At 53.0% G+C, this 22,458-nt stretch overlaps 2 protein-coding genes across 5 annotated transcripts in view; one reads left to right on the top strand and one right to left on the bottom strand.

The window, feature by feature from the left end:
- TTC9C (tetratricopeptide repeat domain 9C) overlaps positions 1-22,458 on the top strand; it is a 29,550-nt gene that overhangs the window by 3,114 nt on the left and 3,978 nt on the right. The window contains exons 1-2 of one of the 4 annotated variants that reach the window (XM_029060388.2): positions 14,998-15,150; positions 16,312-16,576. In XM_029060388.2, coding sequence (XP_028916221.1) covers positions 16,339-16,576 — 238 coding nt within the window. In that variant the 5' untranslated portion in view covers positions 14,998-15,150; positions 16,312-16,338. Of the gene's footprint in view, positions 1-14,997; positions 15,151-15,341; positions 15,489-16,311; positions 16,577-22,458 lie in introns of those variants that run through there. The other 3 variants (XM_029060386.2, XM_029060387.2, XM_029060389.2) reach the window with 3 other exon arrangements.
- HNRNPUL2 (heterogeneous nuclear ribonucleoprotein U like 2) lies at positions 288-9,700 on the bottom strand. The gene is made up of 7 exons (XM_029058933.2): positions 9,653-9,700; positions 9,341-9,469; positions 8,405-8,573; positions 5,590-5,790; positions 3,108-3,191; positions 2,907-3,020; positions 288-1,478 (listed from the first exon to the last, which is right to left on the bottom strand). The coding sequence occupies exons 1-5, from the start codon at positions 9,698-9,700 to the stop codon at positions 3,181-3,183; spliced, it is 558 nt and encodes a 185-aa protein (XP_028914766.2). The 3' UTR covers positions 288-1,478; positions 2,907-3,020; positions 3,108-3,180.

The raw sequence follows: 22,458 nt of genomic DNA, 5'->3' as shown, positions 1-22,458 counted from the left end.
GTCAGTCGATTCTCAGGCCAAACTGGACTTCAGGTCAGACTCACGGGATGGGCAGTTTGGCGAGTGGCAAGGAGTGGCTAGGCCGGGCTCAGGGGACCGTTGGAGTTAGCACTGACCAAATAAAAGCCCACCAAGGTGGGCCAGCGTGAAAGGAAATGATCCAACATGTCAGACGATAAGGTGAAGTTAATCCAAGTAATGATGTATTCCCAAACTGGAAGCTACCAAGGGTCTATATTCTGCTTTGATTTGGGGGAAAAAATGAGTAAGACGTAAACGAGACAGGATAGTTTTTAGGTTTTTTTTCTTTTCCCCAATGGTAAAAACCCTTTTATTACTGGCCGCTTCCAAGAACGCCTTTTACAGGTTTCGCATAAACATTTACAAGCTGTGTGTGGTGGTTTCGGTGGTTTTCACAAACTTTTCCATCTACGGCAACTAAGACCAACATCTGGAAAAACACTAAACAAATTATCTAAGGAAAACAAGGCTGGGGATCCCTCCTTGTTACCCTTACATTTTTATAATTTTTAATTGAAAAAAACCCCAAACACAAGACATCTCTTGTTGAGAAAGATCGCTTGGTCTGAACCATAAAGTCATGGCAGGTCTGCTGCGCCCCAGAAAAAAGCAGGCTCTTTTTTTTTAAGTTTGAGTTTTTTTTGGGAATTCTTTTGAGAAAGGATTTTCTATCGTTTCAAAAAAAGTATTCTGTTAATAAAGCCAGCGATACCTCCCCCCCACCCACTCAACCCCCAGCGACTTCAGCATTTTATTTACACCGCCTCTGTGCACCTCAACACCCTCGACTCCACGCTGCATTGGTCCTACGGTACTTCTGGTGCTTTCCCGGGAGCTAGACATTCCGGAAAGGCACGTCAGCGTGGCGGTCTCCGGCCCGGGAATTCCCTCTCTCATCTCTCCTCCCACCACCCAAGGGCACAACGGCCGTGAGCCGTGACCCCCGTTCCTTCCTACCTTATCGCTGCATTCGGGGAGCTCTCTCTCTCCAAGTGTCTTCTCAAAGAGCAATCACTCACGTGGTTCACTCACTCACACACCCGGTCGGCGGCCGACGAGGGGGGCGGGGGGGGGCTCTCTCCGAGTCTGCGTTTCTAGGTCGCGGGCCGCTTCTCGAGGGGAGGGTTTTGTTGAGAGGGGAGTGGGGAAGCCTAGGGGGAAGGGCAAGGATACAGGCACAGAACGGGGGGCTAGTGAAACCAAAGGGAACCCAAATCGGAACGCTTCTCCTCCCCTCCCGCCGCCGCCAACCGCCCCTCAACTTCCCCCGTCAACCCTGTTGGAATCTGCACCGGCGAAGTGGCCCGGACGGGGAGACCTTGGGGAGGGGGAGATCGTTTCTGCTGCAGCCGGAGTCCGACCTCGCCGTGGACAGGTGTCCCCGCTCCGCAGCCACGGCAACCGACAAGCGAGCTCTCGGTGGTTGGCCGGCAAGCTCTCGCCGGCTAAGAAAGAGGCTGAGCGGAAGGATAATAAAGCAGAACTGAGTTTAATGTTCAGACGGCACCGGAGACTTGGCGTCCCTTCCCTCTCACCGCCCCCTTAAAGCCACCTCCTACCCCTGCCGCTGTTTAGCCCCCATCGGACCCGGCCTCCTCCGGTCGAGGATTGGTAGGAAGCGGACCAGGTTGACCAAGCTGCCCCTGGGCGACCTCGGAACCGAGCTGGAGTCTGTCAGTGTCCATCCCCGAACTCGGGAATCTAGACGGCCGTCAGGAGGGTGAGCCCCGTCTCACTGACGCGCATGTCTCCAACCTTCCCAGGCAGGCAGTCCCTCCTACCTGTACTGCAAGGAGCTGCCTCCCTCCCCTCCCCTCCCCGTCCCTTTTTCTACGTACGCTCGCCACCCGTATCCCAACCGGCGGGGCAGGCGAGGCCCCTTCCGACCCATAGAAAATAGCCGTGACTACCCTCGGCCCCAGGGCCTAGCCGCCCAAGCTACAGGATACGCGTCCTGGGCCGACGAAAGGTTCCTGCTGTCTTTCTGAGCGAGCTGAAACCCCGAGAAGCGTTCTTGCGCCGGGCCAGGGGACGGATTCCCTTCGGAGATGAGGCGGGAGGCCCCCCACCCGTCCGCCGTGACCCGGGAAGGGAGATTAAACCCGGGGCCGGCGGCTCACAGCCTTCCTTCCCTGCGGATCGTATCGAAACCCGCACCAGGTTTTGAGGGAAAACTCACTGAGGCAGAGACTAGCAAAAGTTTCCGATCTGTACCCGAGCGAGCAGCCCTCGTCTCTCCGAGCCCAAGACTCTGGAAGAGGGGATCATTCGAGGTGGGGCCTCCACACCTTGGCCAGTCGGCGCTGACACGGGGGCGGGGGCTGGAGGGTTTTGGGGGTCGCAGGGGAAACGAGGACAGTGACCCGCCAGCCCAGCTCTCCCCAGAGGGAGAGGTCGGGTAAAGAAAACACAAATGGCGAGCGGTGCGAGTGACGAGAGAGAGCCCGTCGTTTATTTGCACCGCCCCGGTCACAGACGCCCCTCCGTCTCTGCTCCCGTCCGTCCCCCCGTCCTCCTCCGCCGCAAGACCTCGTGACTCCTCCCTGCCTTCGTCCTGCCTGGCAGGCAACCTGAGCGTGTCAGGAGGGGGCCATTTTTCAGGCCTTTCCCTGCCCAATTACAGGGCATCAGGGCGGGCGGCCTTAAATGCCGCGCTCCGCGCCCTTTTGGATTACAAATGGCTATAGCTAAATTCAATATATTTTAGAGAATAAGATGATATTTTTTGCAACAAACTTAAAAAAAAAAGTAGAGGTGGTTGTTGCTGTTTTTCTTTTCCCCCGCAACAGCATCCTCCCCCGGCCCCACCGCTCTGCCCCGATCCCGCCGGCCCCGTTTTCCACTGGTTGTGCTTTTGGGGGGGCGGGGGCTGGGTGGGCACCCACCCCCAGACTCAGCTGCGCGGCTGATGAGCGAGGACGGCAGGGGCTTCACCGATACCCTCGGTAACCGTAGTAGTCCCCATAGTGTCGGTCTCTGTTCTGGTAGTAGTTCTGCCACTGGAAGAGGCGGGGAAACTGAGTCACCACGGGCCGGGGCGGAAGCTGGGGGAGAGCCGCGCTCTTCACCCCGCTCCAGCCACTCACCTCCTGGTTATACTGTCTGTAGTAATCCCTGGGTCTGTTGTAATCGTAGTCTCCTCGGTATCGGTTGTAGAAATTATGATAACCCTGAGGGGGGGCAGGGATGGGGGGGAGAGAGGGAGAAAAAGAGGGGTGACTGGTGAGTTCTCGAACATTTCTTCCCCACCCAACAGCTACACCACCTCAACCCAGAGACGGAAAGACCCGGGCTCGGAAGTCAGGGGACCTGCGTTCTGATCCCGGATCTGCCACGTGTCTCCTGGGTGACCCTGGGCAAGACGCTTAACTTCTCTGTGCCTCGGTTTACCTCGTCTGTAAAACGGGGACCGAGGGCCCCGTGTGAGACGTTGGCTGCGTCCAAACCCATTAGCTCGTATCTACCCCAGCGCCCGGTACAGTGCTCTGCACATAGTGAGGGCTCGATAAATACCACCGATTGAGAGTCGACGTGAAGAGATTCCATTTCTCTCCTAAAGGAAACGATATTTAAAACGGCAGAACCCCACGTCCTGGGAAGAGACCGATTCCCTTATCTATTCCTGTTCACGTCTGTCTCCCCGTCTAGACTGTAAGGTCCTCGGGAGCAGGGAACGTGTCCGTTATAGTCGTTCTAGTACGCTCTGCCAAGCGTTTGGTCCAGCGCGCCGCAAACCGTGAGCGTGCCAATAAATACGACGGACGGACTGACTCCGGTCTCCCCCCGACGACGGGAAGGTCAAGGCCTGCTCAGGAAGAGGGGGCCCAGCGGCACTCACACGTTTCCAGACTGGCCCCAGTACTGCTGCCCGTACGCTCGGCTCTCGTAGCCTCGGCGCTGCCCGCCCGCTGCGACGCAAACGCTCTCGGGCCACCGCCCTGGGTCTTCGGCTCCGGGTTTGGGAGAAATAAGCAGCACGGAACCAGACCGGAAAACCCTACTCCGCTCCGTTTGGCCGAGGCGCATCTGGGTTCACGGATCCCAGCTGACCTTCTGCAAGTGGCTGCGGGGGGGATGGGGCCGGCGCCCTTCAGGTGCTGAGGTGCAGCCTTTCCCACCCGCTTCCAAACTGGACACAGACCAGACAGGACCCCCCCAGCGTCCACGTCCAGCAAGGCGGGAGGTAGGAAATGCTGCCGGTGGACGCTGAGGTGGAACCAGCCCGATCCTGTCAAGGGACCGCCTGGTGGGCCGGGCCGGGGGCCGCCTTCTTCCCGCCCCCGAGACCCAGCATCAGAGGGAGGGGACCGGCTGCTGAAGAGACAGCACTCCGACACAGACACGCGGAGAAGCAGCACAGCCTAATGGATAGAGTCCGGGCCTGGGAGTCAGAGGCTCTGGGGTTCTGCTGTGTGACCTCGGACAAGTCACTTCCCTCCTCTTGGCCTCAGTTCCCTCATCTGTAAAATGGGGATTGAGACCGGGAGCCCCACGTGGGACAGGGATTGTAGACTTGTAGAATGTAAGCCCGGCACGGGCAGGGATGGGCTCTCTTTATTGCTGAACTGTACTTTCCAAGCAGTTAGTACAGGGCTCTGCACACAGTGAGCGCTCTATAAATAAGACTGAATGAATGATCGTGCCCCGCCCAATTTGCTTATATTCATTCATTCAATAGTATTTATTGAGCGCTTACTATGTGCAGAGCACTGTACTAAGCGCTTGGGATGAACAAGTCGGCAACAGATAGAGACAGTCCCTGCCGTCCACCTCGGCGCTTAGTACGGTGCCTGGAACATAGTGAGCGCTTGACGGATACCGTAAATATTATTCGGCCGCCTCGACTTCCGGCAGTCGGAAAGGGGGCACCCTTCCAGTGACCTTAAAACGAGGCTGCGTAGCCAAGTAGGGAACGCAACGGCAGCCGAGTTGTCAATCGGATCCTCCGGAGCACGTGAAGAGGTCCCGCGGCGCTCGCCCGCCGGCTTGGACACCGGGAAACTGGGGCTTCGAATCCCAGTTCTGCCCCCGAGAGCGAGTGGGTGATCCTGCCCGATTCCCTCAATCTAGTCATCTGTTTCCCCGATGCTGTGAGGACAGCTGGGTCACACTGCTCCCCTACTACACCCACGGACACCCGGGAGGAGAGAAAGTTAGCAGGCGGGCGTGGAGAAAAGGACGTGAAGTGAAAATCTGGACCCAGGGAGCCAGGGAGAACTTGGCTCTGCCTCAGAAGTCAGTTTAAGGGGCAGCCTCCATACAGAACAATGGAAAGAGGAGATCAAAAAACACAAAACGGTCTGTGAGGGAAAGGGCCGCAGACAGAAAGACGCGGGTTCGTCGCCACGCCGAATCCCCCGGGGAGGGGAATAGAGAGGGAAAAGGTGACATGAGATGAAGCGTGCACACTGGCGGGTCTGAGTCGACGCTGGAAGGAAATATGCGGTTTTTTTCTTCGTTTCGGATCCCACCGTGGCGTAATGCCCCGGCTTTTTCCCTCGTAAGGAAAGTCAGTGCCGGCCCCCCCGGAACAGGGAGGAGCGTGGGGCCGCGCCCTCGAATCCTCACCGTATCCTTGGCCTTGGGCGCGGTTGCGGCGGTTGCGCTTGTTTCGGTTGTTGCGGCGGTTCGGCCGCTTCTCGGTAGGAGGGAGCAGCTTCCGCGCCTCCTCTTTGTACTTGGTGACCAGCGGCTGGGCCTCCTCCTTCTCCAGCTCCCCGAATGTCACCTCCTCCACATAGTCACACTTCTCCGGCACCGAGAAGTTGGCTGGGGAAGGGAAGAAAGAGGCTCTCTGGGGGGAGGGTGGGATTTGAGGGACGGTGGCCTCCGCGGGAAAAATTCCGTGGAAAAAAGGGACTGGCCGCCGTCAGTCCACACCTTGTCATCGGCCCCTCTGGATCGGCCACGTCCACCTCTGACAAGAGGCCGCCCGGAACCGGTGCTCTCACCAGGCGGGGGACTTGGCCAAAAAGGAGCTCTACGCTCCGCACGTGGCGAGCGCGTGAGAAACCCCACTGATTGATCGGCCAGCAGGGCCCGGGGATCCCCGGGCTCCAGGTGCTTTCTAGAGCAACCCATCCATCCATCCATCCATGGCATTTATTGAGGGCTTACTCTGTGCGGAGCGCCGTTCGAGGCGCTTGGGAGAGTACAATACATCGGCATTGGTGGCTAGGATCCCTGCTCTTCCACCTGCCCGGAACTCCCTGGATCCCCTTCGGCTCCGCCAGGCCTCAGCCGGCCCCAGAGACTGAAAGCTCGCTGTGGGCAGGGGACCCGTTCATTCTTCTAATGTGCTCTCCCGAGCACTCAGTACAACGCTCTGCAAACAGTAAGCGCTCAATGAACACCATCGTCGGACTGGCTGAGAAGGGCGTGAAAGACAAGGGCCCCGCGACCGGTTTCCCGTCAAAGGACATATAGGAACCGTGAACGGATTCAGATAAGACCGTAGCACTTGCCCAAGAGCTGAAGCCTAAAGCCTGGGAGAAGCAACTCTGTTTTCCACCAGGTGCTGGAAGCAAACAGAAACCACTGCCAGGAGATTCAAATGGGGGTTTGACTGGATGAAGAAGCCTTCCAGGAGATGCTCCCTCAAAGTTTACCCCCATTTATGCCAGGCAGGCAGAAGGGTTCAGTGATTTCTTTTTTTTTCTACCTGGGCTCTCCCAGGGCAGGGAGACGGGGAGAAAAGTCCATCTTTGGTGGACTAGTTTGCCCTACTTTCACTCTTCACCACCACTGCCTAAAGAGTGAGCACAACAGTAATAATATTTGTTGAGCACTTACTATGTACCACGCACTAGACTAGACCTATGGACTGCAAGCTGGTTGTGTCTGCCAACTCTCCCGAGCGCTTAGCACAGTGCCCCGCACACCGTAAGCGCTCAAATGCCGCTGATGACGACAGAGGACGACACATCGGGTCGGCCAGAGCAAGGAGCTCAGGAATCGGATGATACCACACCACAGCGTGGACTAAGGGAAAGAGCACGGGCCTGGAAGTCAGGGGATCTGGGTTCTAAACCTGGCTTCACCGCTTGCCAGGTGACCTTGGGCAAGTCACTTAAAAGCTCTGTGCCTCGTTTTCCTCAACTGTAAAATGGGGATTAAAAACCTGTTCTCCCTCCTACTTGTACCGTGAGCCCCAAGCGGGACAGACGCTGTGTCCAACCTAATTAACTTGCACCTACCCCAATGCTTAGGACAGTGTTTGACACATAGTGTACACTTCACAAATACAATTTTTTTAAAAAGCAAAAAAACAAACAAAAAAACCCCAAGCCACGGCGAAACTGGATCGGACCATTAATTCACTTTGGGGGACCTTGAAAGGACTTACTATGTACTAGACACTTTTTTCTACATTTTTTTACAGTCAACCCAAGACACAACTGGCAAAACACCTTTGCGCCGTGTTAAAAAAAATCACCTGGGAATTTTTTCCACTTGTGTAGGCAATTCCCAACCGGTGGCCCGCTCACCGGGCTTAGGTAAGTAGGCAGCGTTGAGGGATAACCGGAAGCGCTCTACGGACACGTCACCTGCCGAGAGCCGCTTGCAAAATGATGGGTTACCAGGGATCTTACCCCCCCCACCACAGGAATTAAAGCTTACTAAATGATCACCATTCCCGTCACTCCCGCTTAATTTTTATTATTTGCCACCCCATGACCCCCCTGCCCCCCCGGATCAATCTAGCCACTTGTTTGCTGTGTGATTTGGGGCAAATGACTTGACTTCTCTGTACCTCAGTTACCTCATCTGTAAAATGGGGATTAAGAGCATGAGCCCCAGGTGGGACACGGACTGTGTCCGACCTGATTAGCTGGTATCTCCTCTAGCACTCGGTACGGTGCCTGGCACTTGGCAGACGCTTAACGAATACCATTAAAAAAGAAAAATAGAAAAACCTCACCACACTGGGTTCTGTCTTCCGTTCAGGGGTGTACTCGGTAATAAGGGTCAACGCTTCCCCTCCCGACTCCCACCATCGCGGTCTAGGCCCAGGGTGGAGGCAAGGGAACCCAGCCACTGCTCAGGGCCCTACTGGATGGGAGGGACTCCGGCCGTCAAGTCCTAACCTCGAATTCCGGGTCTGAACTGTCAAGGGATCCGACTTTTGGGGGGAGGGACGGACGACAGCCCACTCCGGGAACTCTCTTTCCACCCAAAGCGCTCCCCCCGGGTCCTCCCCCAACCTAGAGGCTCCGGCCTCTCCTCCCGAGAACGGGAGCAGGGCTCCCCTCGGGGCTGGGGATCCTCTCGGCGACAAGAGGGCCCCGGAGACCGGGGGCTCCGCCGTGTCCGCCGGGAGAAGCAGCTCTAGCCGGGCCTTCGGGTCACCTGACCCCAACCCCCGGCTCCCGGCCCAGCCCACCTTTCATTTCTAGCATTACGGCCTCGGGCACATCATCTCCCTCCACCTCCTTCCTCAGCTCCAGCCTCTTCTTCCAGTCCTCTTCATTAGGGACGATCACCACCGCTCGGCGAGAAAAGGTCTTGAACAGCAGCAGCTTCCGCCGCTGGCCAGAGTTGTACACGTTACACTGGAGGCAGACGAGACATGTTTTTTAGGGCGACCGAGTGGCGGCTGCGTCGCCTGGCTCCGGCCGCACCCGGGGTGGAGGACGGGGGAGGAGAGGAGGTCCTCTTAAGCTGGGCGGGTTCCGTTCCCGACGAACCCTATGTGGAGGATCGGCCCCGCCGCGACAGGAGGGCTTCGACGGGTGCCGCCCGACCGGGCCTTCCACCGTCCGAGTCCCCTTCTATCTCCCCCTAGACTGGCAACTCCTCGTGGGCGGGGATCGTGTCTTCTACCGACTCTACCGCATTCCCCCAGGCGCTTGGCACAGTGCTCTGCACACGGGAAGCGCTTGATAAATACCAACGATTGACCGATCCACAGAGATGCACTCGGCCGGGGACCCCGGCCCCCGAACATGCAAAGGGCTTTGACCGCAGCGTTCCACCTTATCGGAGGTTGGAAGTGTCTCTTCGGGTCAGACATATTACAGCTCTTAAGGAGACGACAACGTCTAAGGAAGAGAAGAACGGACCCATCGTCAAAAAATCTCAACTTTACTCCTAACTCTACCGTTAGGGTGGCCGACTGGTCCTTAGACTCTCGTTCCATCTGTTCCCCAGTCTGTAGAATGGGAGAATGGTCATCTACCCCGGCTCGCTTCCGAGAACGAGGTCGGAATGAATTTAAAACGAAGCGAAAGCGGACGGAGGACGTCCCGCGGCTGCTTGACTTGCGATTCTCCCCGGGCTCCGTCAGGGCAGGATGTGGCCAAGCTCCTGCGGGACGTACCTGATCGAGGCTGAAGTTCCTCTTTGTCCACGAGGCGATCTGGACCAGCTTGCTAAGGCACTGGGAGGCTTGCTGAACTAAAACGTCTCGCCCTTTGGGATCCGGCTCGGGCTCCTCTGACCCCCTCGTCTGGGGGGTTTTGGTGGTGAGAAAGGGGATGGAGAGGAAAACGGAAGCGAAATGTTAGGACGGTCCCTGTCTGTGGCACCCGTGGGTCCTCTAAGTCCCCGGCCACGGCCGAGAGCACCCTGCCTCCTGGGTCCCGGGCCACCCCGCCGAGTCCGTTCTCCTCCCTGCTGTCGGTGCAGCTACCGCCCGCCCGCCCTCCGGTTCCAGCCCCAACTTGGACACGTTCCCCATCTCCACCTGTCCCCCCGGAGAGCATCGGTCACCGTGACGAAGCACCGGACTCCGTGAAGGACACCCGTGGGGAAAACGGAAAGGACACTTTTAGGCGCGAGAAGGAATGAAACCTATGGAAATGAATGCTAGCCACTAGTCTGCCACAGAAATATCGTGTCCCCGAAGGGCGGGGAGGAGGCCTGCTGCTTCTCCCAGCAAATGTCTGGCACTTAAATTGGGTCTTGCTGGAAATTTCTTAAAGATCACTGGAAATCACATGCTATGGATGGAGTGGTTCTAAAAAATCCTACTTTTATGGTTAGAACTGCTTCCGCCAGTAAAAGTTTGGCAGGAGGGATGAGATACTTTTCCAACATTTTGTTCCATTTCTAGGCTATTTCAGAATAGCGTATTTTTTTTCCCCAACGATCCTTTCCCCCTTATGCCTAAAGCCACAACTCTGCTTAAAGAACAAAAGAACCCCAAGTATGACACTGGCTATTTTTTCTTTTTCTTTTACGGGAAAAGTTCTGAGAGTGAACCTAAGTCATAAGAGACCATAAATAATACCAGTACAATCTCAATCAGGATATTTTTTTATGGTATTTAAGAGTTTAAGAGCGCTGGAGGAGATACAAGCGAATTAGGATGGACAGTCCCTGTCCCACGTGGGGCTCACAGTCTTAATCCCCACTTTACAGATGAGAAAACTGAGGCACAGAGAAGTGACTTTCCCAAAGCAGACTAGTGGTGGAACGAGGATTAGAACCCAGGTCCTTTTGATTCCCAATCCCGTGCTTAATCCACTAGGCCATGTTGTGTCTACTTATTTTTAAACTTTTGATGGTTTGTTGGGTTTTTTTTGCTTCCTTCTTAAAATTATACCATTCCTCCAGATAGACTGTAAGCTTGTTGTGGGCAAGGAATGTGTCTATCCCATGCGCTCTGCACACAATAAGCACTCTGTAAATATGACTGAAATAAACTGATGTTTGCTAAAAACTGGGAACTATGGAATCAACTGAGGTGTCTACCACAATGCCGTCATATCTCAGAACACTTTTCACGTGCATTTAGGGTCTTAAATCTCGTAAATAGAAACCATCTGTTGATTTACAGTCAAATATTATGACAAATGTATCATACGCCGGATTTCTAAAGTACCGTAAAAGATACCAATCCAAAGATGTGTTCTAAAAGGGAGCAGGGTGGCCCGTCTCTCTTCCCGACTGGCCAAGAGTTTTCTCATCCCTCCATCTTCTTTCTACCTTTGCAGATGTCGTGACCGATTGGCCTTAGCTGGCCAAATCACTTCAAACACGCCATTCCATTTGGGAGAAAGGTCCCGAGGCTAATTTACCTATTTTCCTCTTGCAAGGGAGTCAGAAGGACCCGGGTTCTAATCCCGGCTCTGCCACTTGTCTGTTGTGTCACCTCGTTCAAGTCACTTCACTTCTCCGTTCCTCAGTTCCCTCATCTGTAAAATGGGGGTGAAGACTGAGTGGGACAGGGACTGTGCCCAACCTGATTGTCTTGGCTTAGCACGGGGCCTGGCATGGGGTAGGTACTGTACAGATATCACTTTTTAAAAAAAGGTACCATCAGGGGAAGGACTGTGCATCCTCAGATCCATTTCAGTGCACGTCACGAGGGGCCCCCACGGAGAAAAAAAGGAGTCACTCGACGTGCCTAGACTGTGAGCTTGCTGTGGTCAGGGACCGTCTCTCTTTACTGCTGTATTGTACTTTCCTAAGCGCTTAGTACAGTGCTCTGCACACAGTAAGTGCTCAATAAATTCGACTGAATGAACCGAATGAATGAATGCTCAACAACAACGATAGTCGGGCAAGGGACTCCGGCCCCATCGCGTCCACTGAGGTCCACCGGGCTAAGTCGCTACCCCACCTAAAACTTTCGGCTCCGTGGTTAACTCTGAAGCCTGACCTCTCTCCCCCACCAAACAACACTCACACAGGGCAACAGGTATCCCTCCGTTATTGCTACATTATGGGGCTTCCGCCTTTCCTGTCGCCCGTCACCTCAACAGGCTGCAAAGCAGTCCACGGACATTTGACTTCCCCTTAAATATTAACTTTATCTCTTTGGCGAGGGATTTTTTTCTTTAAGGGGGGGGTGGTGCTGAAACCTGCTGCCGGTGGGTTCTCAGGAGTTAAAGAGAAGTGTGGCCCAGTGGCAAGAGCCCGGGCAAGCAGCGTGGCTCATTGGAAAGAGCCTGGGCTTCGGAGTCGAAGGTCATGGGTTCGACTCCCGGCTCTGCCACTTGTCAGCTGTGTGCCTGTGGGAAAGTCACTTCACTTCTCTGTGCCTCAGTGACCTCATCTGTAAAATGGGGATTAACTGGGAGCCTCACGTGGGACGACCTGATGACCCTGTATCTCCCCCAGCGCTTAGAACAGTGCTCTGCACATAGTAAGCGCTTAACAAATACTAACATTATTGATCCCGATTCTGCCCCTTGTCAGCTGTGTGACTGTGGACAAGTCACTTCACTGGGCCTCAATGACCACACCTGTCAAATGGGGATGAAGGCTGTGAGCCCCACGTGGGACAACCTAAGTACCTTGTATCTCCCCCAGCGCTTACAACAGTGCTTGGTACATAGTAGGCGCTTAACAAATACCACAAGTATGCTCTGTGCCTCAGTTACCTCATCTGTAAAATGTGGATAAAAGCTGTAATCCCCACGTGGGACAACCTGAGTACTTTGGTTTAGAACAGGGCTTGGCACATACTAAGCAATTAACAAATCCTATAAATTATTCTCTGTGCTTCAGTTGTCAGCCCAGCGTGGGACACCCTGAGCACCTTATGTTTCCCAGAGAAGCCGCTTGGCTCCGTGGAAAGAGCCCGGGCCGGGGAGGCAGAGGTCGTGGGTTCTAATCCAGCGTGTTTTAGTGGAAAGAGCCTGGGCTTGGGAGTCAGAGGTCATGAGTTCGAGTCCCGGCTCTGCCACTTGTCAGCTGGGTGACTGTGGGCAAGTCACTTCACTTCTCTGGGCCTCAGTCCCCTCATCTGTCAAATGGGGATGAAGCCTGTGCGCCTCACGGGGGACCACCTGATGACCCTGTGCCTCTCCCGGCGCTTAGAACAGTGCTGGGCACCTAGTAAGCGCTTACGAGATGCCATCGTCACGACAACTGCCCCAGCGCTCGGCACAGGAGCGCTGAGGAAGGAGGAGGATTACCAGGGCGGGTTGGGAGGCGGCTCACCGTGCTGCTCCGCCTCCTGTCTAGACGACTACGCCTCCGGGGACTGGAGTGGCCGCCGCCCCTTCTTCCTCCTCCTCATCGTCGCGGTGGGGGGAGGAGGGGCTCCCCCGAGCCGGGCCCCGCCTCCGCCTCCTCGACGGCGGCTTCGTCCTCCAGCATCTCGGCGTCGACGGCGTCCTGCAGCCCCCCTGAGGCCGCGGGAGTCCAGGCCCGGCCCCCGACCCCCGACCCCCGACCCCCGCCGCCGCCGCCGCCGCCGCCGCTGCCACCTCAGCTCCCTCCCTTCCACTCGCTTCCCCCTCCATCGCCGCCGCCCGACCCCCCCACTGCGCAGGCGCCGCCTTCGCCTCAGCCCGGCCCCGCCCGCTCACGCGCGTAAGGACGTCGAGACGCACGCGCGTAATGACGTCGAGACGCACGCGCGAGGGACCCGCCTTTCTTCCCTCCTCCCGCCTTTTCTTCTCCTCGGCCAATCACCGCCGGCGGTTTTTTTTTGGTTTTTTTTTTTTGGGTGATCGCGCAGTCGCGCGGGGATGAAGCTTGGCCTGCGGTGGCTTCCGTTCTCGCGCGGCGAAGGAGCGCGTGCGTGCGCGCGCCCGAGATGCTCCCCCAGTCCGGGACGTTGCGTCCCCGCCGAGACCTTCGCCTCCCCTCCCTCGGGTCCTGTAGTTCGGCAACAAATAATAGTAATAATAATGGCATTTGTTAAGCGCTTATTATGTGCGAAGCACTGTTCTAAGCGCTGAGGAGGGAACCAAGGTGATCAGGTGATCCCACGCGGGGCTCACAGTCTTCATCCCCATTTGACAGATGGGGTAACTGAGGCCCAGAGAAGCAAAGTGACTTGCCCAAGGTCACACAGCAGAGCGGTGGCAGAGGTAGGATTAGAACCCATGACTTCTGACTCCCAAGCTCGGACTTCTTCCCCTGAGCCCCGCTGCTTCTCTGATAGAGACAATCCCTACCCAACAACGGGCAGAGAAGCAGCGGGGCTCAGGGGAGAGAGCCCGGGTTTGGAAGGCAGAGGTCATGGGTTCTAATCCCGCCCCCCGCCGCTTGTCAGGCGTGTGACCTTGGGCAGCGTGGCTCAGTGGAAAGAGCCTGGGCTTCGGAGTCGGAGGTCATGGGTTCGACTCCCGGCTCTGCCCCTTGTCAGCTGCGTGACTGTGGGCAAGTCACTTTACTTCTCTGTGCCTCAGTTACCTCATCTGTAAAATGGGGATTAACGGGGAGCCTTACGTGGGACAACCTGATTCCCCTGTATCTCCCCCAGCGCTTAGAACAGTGCTCTGCACCTAGTAAACGCTTAACAAATACCAACATTATTATCACTTCTCTGGGCCTCAGTGACCTCATCTGTCAAATGGGGATGAAGACTGGGAGCCCTATGTGGGACCACCTGATCACCTTGTAATAATAATAATAATAATAATGTTGGTATTGTTGGTGCTTGGCACCTAGTAAGCGCTTAACAAATACCATCATTATTATTATCAACGAGCTCACAGTCTAGAAGGGGGGAGACAGACAAAAAAAAAGACAAGTGGGCAGGCATCAATACCGTCAATATATTGAAAGACACACATTATTAATAAAATAAATCGAAAAATAGGTCCATAGAGACACAAATGCAGTGGGGCAGGGAGCAGAGGGAGGGAGTCGGGGCTCTGTCTGTGAATACGTCTGCCTTAACTCGTCGATTTTCGGCCGCGAAAAAGGCAATCGTGCCGAGCAACCCCCCGCTCATGGTTTTATAGGAAATGAACAGCCGCGTCACCACACCTAGGACTCTCCCACACCTCCCTCGTCTGGTTCCGCTCCTCTGCCCGGCAACAGACTACGTCGCTCCCCCCGCGCCCGCTATTGGTCCGCTCGAATCGCCACCCGCCGTTGCAATTGGTCGACTCTGGCCCCCTCCCTTTCCCCGAGAGTTTTTCTGATTGGTGGAGTTCCAAGGAGGCGTTTTTTTCGGGTTGGTCGGCGAGAGGCCCCGCGATTGGTCCGTTGGGCGGGACTCGGGTTCCGATTGGGCGGCGGGGAGCGCTCGCGCCACCATTTTGCCCCGGTCGTCTGGGTAACCCCAACCCTGCCTCAAAAAAAGCCAACCCAAACCCCACCTCATGGGCGGAGCCCGTCAGTCGTGTCAGGCCCTGCTGTTGGCCTCCCTCTGTGCCTCAGTTTATCTCCTCCTCCACTTTTGGAGCCTAGGGCCCCGGATGAGGCGCCTCCTGGTTCCGGGTAGGGTCTTTCGGGGCGGGGAAGATGCTAATTGGCGGTGGGGAGGGGAGAGAACGCCTCAGGGAAGGGGGGGGCCAACCTCCCAGATGCCCCCGGGGCTTGGGGAATTGGCCATTTGGCCTGGATGGTGGGCGGGGGTCGGGGGGACAGGGAGTTTAGGAATGCCGGCCTCGGGGCTCCAGAGCCGGACGTGGACTTGGGGGGAAAAAGCTTAAACTGAGGCAGAGGGTTGAAAAGGGGCCAAGCTCCAGGATCAACCCATATTTAATCACTTGGACTGTAGGCTCCGGCCCTCCACCCTGAAAACTCATCATGGGCACCCATATTGCCATTGCATGGTACGCTCCCAGACGCTTAGAACAGGGCTCTGCACGTAGCGAGCGCTCAATACATACCATGGTTTGATTACGGTTGGCCCCCGGCACCTCCCTACAGTAGACAAAGGCGACCGGACACCCTTTCCCCGGACTAGCCAACCTGAGGGGCAACACGACAGAGAGGAGGGCTGACTTTAAGCTAGTCGAGGGCAGGGAATGTGTCTGTTTCTTGTTCTATTGTACTCTCCCAAGTGCTTAGCACAGTACTCTAAAGAGAGTAAGCGCTCAATACCAATGAATGAACCGTGTGGAAAATCTGCCAGAAATGAAGAGGCCTCGGCCTAGAATCTGGCCACACAGATTCTCACATGAAGTTCTAGTTCCTGGCTAAAAAAAAGCAAACAGCAACAAAAGGAATCTTTTCACTGGGCCTCGTTCCTCCTCCATCTTTTCTCCCTTCTCTTTCACGAGCCGTTCCTTCCTTTTCCTTATCGTTCCAGTTAGGGAGGGTAAAGGAAAAGCAAGCCCGACGAGAAACCTGCTGTTTGTAGCTGCGACAAGCCGGCAAACGTTTCTCAGCGAGGCGTCTTACTTTTCCTGCCCTTGATCGTGTTTCCCCCCTTCCCTTCAGCCCTGAGTTTCCCGCTGTCATTCTGAATTTTGTGTTAAGACATCTCCTAGCTCCCATCTCCCTCGGGGCTGGTTTGCTTGTACTTCGAGAAAGCGAGAAGAGCTGCAATGAGGGGAAGATGAACCTGTAATTCCCCGGCCCAAAGGGGCTGCTTTTTCTCCAATCCCTGGGGTGCAGCTGTTTTGAGTTCCCCGACTTTCTCCGTTTCCACAGGGTCCCCGGGACATCATCGGAAGCGCCATGGAGAGGCGGCTGCGGGAGGCCCAGCAGTACAAAGAGGAGGGCAACAAGCGCTATCGGGAACAACGGTACCGGGATGCTGTGAGTCGGTACCACCGGGCCCTGCTGCAGCTGCGTGGCCTTGACCCGAGTCTCCCTTCCCCAATACCTTCTCTGGGACCCCAGGGTCCCCTGCCCACACCCGAACAGGAAAAAATCCTGCATGCCACCCAGATGGACTGCTACAACAATCTGGCCGGTAAGAAAAGCTTCCTGAAGAGCCTGCAAATGCAGTCAGTCAGTCGATCGTATTGATTGAGTGCTTACTGTGGGCGGAGCACTGTTCGGAGTACTTGAGAGAGCACAGTATAACAATATAACAGACGCGGTCCCTGCCCACAACGAGCTTAAAGTCTAGAGGGGGAGACAGACATTAATAGAAATAAATAAAATGACACATATGTGCATAAGTGCTGTGAGGCTGGGAGGGGGCATGAATAAAGTTGTCTTGTTTTTTGTCTGTCTCCCCTGATTAGACCGTAAACCCGTCAGTGGGCAGGGATTGTCTCTATCTGATGCTGAATTGTACATTCCAAGCACTTGGTACAGTGCCCTGCACATAGTAAGCGCTCAATAAATACGATAGAATGAATGACGAAAGGGATCGCGTCGGGGAGATGCAGAAGGGAATGGAAGAAAAGGAGGGCTTAGGGAAGGCCTCTTGGAGGAGAGGTGCCTTCAATAAGGTTTTGAAGCAGGGGAGAGTAATTGTCGGTCAGATATGAGGAGGGAGGGTGTTCCAGGCCAGAGGCGGGACGTGGGTGAGAGGTCGGTCGGCGGGGAGGTAGATGAGAACGAGGTACAGCGAGAAGGTTGGCATTAGAGGAGTGAAGCGTTGCGGGCTAGGTTGTAGTAGGAGAGTAGCGAGGTTGGGTAGGAGGGGGTCAAGGGATTGACTGCTTTGAAGCCGATGGTGAGGAGTTTCTATTTGATGCTGATGTGGATGGGCAACCACTGCAGGTCCCTGAGTGGGGAAACATGGCCCGAACGTCTCTGTAGAAAAGCGATCCGGGCAGCAGAGTGAAGTGTGGACTGCAAGTGGGGAGAGACAGGAGGCAGGGAGGTCAGCAAGGAGACTGTTACAGTAATCAAGGTAGGAGAGGAGAAGTGCTTGGATTAACATGACAGCAGCGTGGATGGAGAGGAAAGGGCGGATTTTGACGGTGTTGTGAAAGTGGAACTGACAGGATCTTGTGATGGATTAAATACGTCGGTTGAATGACAGAGAGGAATCGAGGATAACGCCAGCGTTACAGGCTTGTGAGACAGGAAGGATGGTGGTGCCGTCCACAGTGATGGGAAAGTGTAGCGTGTACAGACGGTACAAACGCTAGCTGAGTGCTCTGCCCAGACTAAGTGCTAAATAGATACCATAGATTAATTGATTGACAGCCTAGGATGGGATGCTTTGAAAATAAGCAGCGTGGTGAGGTGGACAGAACACAGGCCTGGGAGTCAAAAAGACCTGGGTTCTAATCTTGACTCCACCACCTGTCTGCTCTGTGACCTTGGGCCGGTCGCTTAACTTCTTTGGGCCGCAGTCACCTCATCTGTAAAATGGGGATTAAGACTGTGAGCCCCGTGTGGGACGTGGACTGTGTCCAATCTGGTTGGCTTGTTTCAGTGCTTCATACGGTACCTGGCACCCAGTGAATGCTTAGCAAATACTGTTAAAAAAAAAAAAAGAAGAAAAGGTAACTTTCTCAGGCACTGCTACAGTCCTCTGAAGTGCAATCTTGGGTCCTGTTTCTAGGAATAATTGCAGTTCCTTTCAGTACCATATTAACCTCCACTGGAAGCTCGTTGTGGGCAGGGAATGTCACTTTTTATTGTTGTGTTGTACTTTCCCTAGAGCTTAGTACAGTGCTCTGCACAAAGTGCTCAATAAATCCGATGGAATGAACAGGACCTTGGTCTTTTAGGGGGTTTTATTTTTTCACAGCTCAACACCTGAAAACATCCACCCCCATTAGCTAAAGGAATAAACAAAACGTCTTCCAAATAGTCCTGCTTAAAAGGGTTTGTACCTCCTACCCCCAGGCTCTTAAAGTTGAAAGCAATTCTTGCCTTCTCTCTCCAGACTGCAAAGGGCTCTTTTGTGTCCTTGAATGAACATTAATTCAACTGAATTCTGCAGTTGATTCTGATGGTTTGAAGGAAAGAGTATGTTTGGAGATTTAAATTCTTAAGCGGGATCTAAACTAGATAAAACAATAGAAATATAAATTAACCCTCATCAATCTTCTTAAATTGGTTAATTTGTTCTTTTACATTTACTTCTTAAAAATCCACTGTGATAGCTCACAGAGTCAAATAAATCATGTGGATTTTGGGGGTCCAGAAGTGAATTATTGGGAGAAAACTAACCCAAACGTCTTTAAAAAGGGAGGTGGTGACTCTGCTCCACCTTTAGCCAAGACCTCTCCTGGCTAAGGAATATCAAGAGTTTTTCACTGCTGGAGTTGTCAAGGAGCCTCACCGTGAGACTTTAGAATTTGAATTCTTAATGTTCTTGATAAGAAGTCAGAAGTGATCCCCGTTAGGTTGCTAACGCCGCACTAGCCCATAGGCTTGGTGTGGGCAGGGATCGTATCCACCAACTCTGTTATATTGTAGTCTCCCAAGTGCTCAGCACAGTGCTCTGCACCCAGTAAGCGCTCAATACCACTGATAGAACAAATATAATAGTTTAAGGAAGGTCAAATGTAGCACATTGTGTTTGGCTTAGTGGAAAAAGCCGGGGCTTGGGACTCAGAGGTCGTGGCTTCTATCTAATCCCACTTTTGGACTTGGGGCAAGACACTTAACTTCTCTGGTCCTCAGTTCCCTCATCTGTAAAATGGGGATGAATGAAGTCCATGAGCCCTACGTGGGACTCCCTGATTACCTTGTATCTTAACAAATGCCTTCATTATTATTGAGGAACGGAAAGGCCACCGACTATTCAGTATAAAGGGAAAATACTTGGTTTTATGTGGACAGAATAAGAAAAGGTCTTGCAGGTGGAAGTTGACCATGAGGTGAAATTTGGAGTATAGTTGCTATTAAAAAAGCGACGATTATTCTGCAAAGTGGGCATAAAAATATCAGGCAGATAATTAATCCCATTATCCGCTCATTATCCGCTCATTTTGCTTGACAATGGTCAGAGTAAATCTGGTTTATTTTACGATACTGTTCTACCCTGGTTAGCATTTTTAACTGGGTCCATGAAAACAGTGTTAAGCAAAAGACCGCTAAATGAAGAGTGAAAGCAGTTTGGTTTAGTGGTTAGAGCACTGGCCTCTCCACCACTTGCCTGCTGTGTGACCTTAGGTGAGTCATTTATAACTTCTCTGTACCTCAAGTTTCTCATCTGTAAAACTTGGGATAATAATAATAACTGTAATTTTTGTTAGGCCCTTATATAATAATGTTGGTATTTGTTAAGCGCTTACTATGTGCAGAGCACTTTTCTAAGCGCTGGAGGAGCTACAGGGTAATCAGGTCGTCCCACGTGAGGCTCACAGTTAATCCCCATTTTACAGATGAGGTAACTGAGGCACAGAGAAGTTAAGTGACTTGCCCATAGTCACACGGTTGACAAGTGGCAGAACCGGGAGTCGAACCCATGACCTCTGACTCTGAAGCCCAGGCTCTTTCCACTGAGCCACGCTGCTTCTATGCCAAGCCTATTACGTGCTGGGGTAGGTAGAAGATGATAGGTTCCCACCTGGGGCTCGCAGTCTAAGTAGAATGGAAAACAGGTACCCAGTCCCCATTTTACTGATGAGGGAACTGAGGCAGAGAGGTTAAATGGCTTATCCAAAGTCACACAGCCGACAAGTTGCGGAACCGGCATTAGAACCCAAGTCCTCTAACTCCCAGGCCCGTCCTCTTTCTCCTTAGGCCACGCTGCTTCTCAGCATACCTGTCTCCCTTTATTGCTGTATTGAACTCTCCCAAGCACTTAGAACAGTGCTCTGTACACAGTAAGCACTCAAGAAATAACGGTTTAATGAATGAACGATACCTGTTCTCCCTCCCCTTTAGACAGACCCTTCAGCCCAATCTGCCTAAAGCGTATCCCGGTGCTTATTAATAAGGATAGCATTTGTTAGGCGTTTACTATGTGCAAAGCACTGTTCTAAGCGCTTATTACAGTGCTTGGCACTAGCAGATCCTTAACCAGTACCACAATTCAATAATGTAAAGGGCACTGTACAAGTTACTAAGGTACTAAAGTCACAAGATTAAAGAAAAAGGACAAATATATTTTTAATATGTGATAAAATATAATTAAGCGATCATCTACCAATGTAAACATGTACCAAGAATGCAAGATTTTGAAGGAGGATTTTGTGTACTGGTGGAAATGTAGAACTTAATTTTTAAAGTATTCTTAAGTGGTATTTCTTAAGCACTTACTCAGTACCAGGCACCGTACCTAGAACTGCGGTAGATAGGAGCTCCTCAGGTTGAACAGAGTTCATGTCCCACTTGAGGCTCACACCCCCATTTTACAGAGGAGATAACTAAGGCCCAGAGAAGTGAAGCGATTTGCCCAAGGTCACAAAGCAGGCAAGTGGCAAAGCCATAATCGAATTTAGGTCCTTACCTCACACGGCCTATTCAACAAAAAGGAATTTAGTACTAACACCCTAGAAATGTCATTATCTGTGCTAAATAGAGAAGCAGCGTGGCTCAGTGGAAAGAGCCCGGGCTTGGGAGTCAGAGGTCATGGGTTCGAATCCCGACTCTGCCACTTGTCAGCTGTGGGACTGTGGGCAAGTCACTTCACTTCTCTGGGCCTCAGTGACCTCATCTGGAAAATGGGGATGAAGACCGTGAGCCTCACGTGAGACAACCTGATGGCCCTGTATCCACCCCAGCTCTTAGAACAGTGCTCTGCACATAGTAAGCGCTTAAACACCAACATTATTATTGTCTCCCATTATCTTTGCTAAATTGAATTGGAACTGAATCACTGCATTCAATCCAGTCAGAATACTGAAATGCGAGGGGTAGGAAAGTGCTTAAGCTCGAAGTGAGAGTCCTCAGTGATGCTATCATGAAAATTCAATAGCCCTATCACTAAAGAGCTTTATAATGGGAATTACCAGAGAAGCAAGTTTTCTTCAGGGAGTTCAAGGAACTTGGGCCTTTCAGCCTGAGGGTTGGGAAAGAAAGGAATGTTATTAAAGGAAGAGGAAAAGGCCTTAGAGCCCATCAAACTTATTTCAGTGGAATTAAAGCTTTTTAAAAAGCTGAAGATTTCAAGTAAACTGGAGAGTGGAAATATCCTACGTTACTGTTAGATAAAGCAAAAGGAAAATAAATCGAGGAATAGAAAGACTATGTTCCTAGAGATTCAGAGTGAGTAAGGCTACCAGGCCGTAAGCTAGGGCGTCAAGAAGAGGGAAGGATGGGGGTGGGGAGGGAGCTGGGCTGTTGGGGAGAATGACATGAGAGGTGGGAGAGAGATCTACTTTGATTTATTGTAGTATTTATGAAGCTCCTATCTTGTATCTTACCCCGGTGCTTAGTGAAATCCTTGGCTAACAAATATTAGTATTGGTAGTGATGATAATAATAAAAAGTGCTTACCATTGACCAAGCGGTGGGGTAGATACAAGATGAGCAGATCGGACACAGTCCTTCTCCCGCCTGGCACCCACAGTTCAAGGGAGTGGTATTTAATCCCTATTTTACAGATGAGGAAACCGAGACACAAGTAAGTTGAGTTCAGATAAACCCAAGGTCACCCAGCAGGTAAGTGGTAGAGCTGAGATTAGAACACAGGTCTTCTAAGTCCCAGTCCTAGGTGCTATCTTTTAGGCCTCACCACTTCTCTAAATGTCATCATGAACCTCAAATCGAGCTGAGTTTGACCTGGGTTAGAATTAGGATAAGTTATCCTGGGAAAAGTAGGCTAAGCTATACCTTCGGCAAAGCCCCAAGTATAGAAAGATTATGTATAGTATATAAAGCTAATGGAGTCCAGCTTTTCTTGGGATCTGTTTATTTATGCTGTTTTTTAAAGGCTTACTATGTGCCAAACACCGTTTTAAGCACTGGGATAGAGGTGAATCCGGTTGAACA

Source organism: Ornithorhynchus anatinus, chromosome 3, assembly GCF_004115215.2.
Source record: "Ornithorhynchus anatinus isolate Pmale09 chromosome 3, mOrnAna1.pri.v4, whole genome shotgun sequence".
NCBI classification, from domain to species: Eukaryota; Metazoa; Chordata; class Mammalia; order Monotremata; family Ornithorhynchidae; genus Ornithorhynchus; species Ornithorhynchus anatinus.
The sequence above is the reverse complement of the archived record's forward strand: the minus strand, read 5'-3'. Positions and strand labels throughout refer to the sequence as shown.

What these genes read in the sequence shown, in the direction of transcription:
- HNRNPUL2 (XM_029058933.2), bottom strand. Translation starts at nt 9,700, where the DNA reads ATGGGGAACGTGTCCAAGTTGGGGCTGGAACCGGAGGGCGGGCGGGCG. An exon ending in AACCGGAGGGCGGGCGGGCG is followed by an intron (nt 9,470 to 9,652) that starts GTAGCTGCACCG and finishes AAAACCCCCCAG; the next exon opens with ACGAGGGGGTCAGAGGAGCC. An exon ending in GGAACTTCAGCCTCGATCAG is followed by an intron (nt 8,574 to 9,340) that starts GTACGTCCCGCA and finishes GTCTGCCTCCAG; the next exon opens with TGTAACGTGTACAACTCTGG.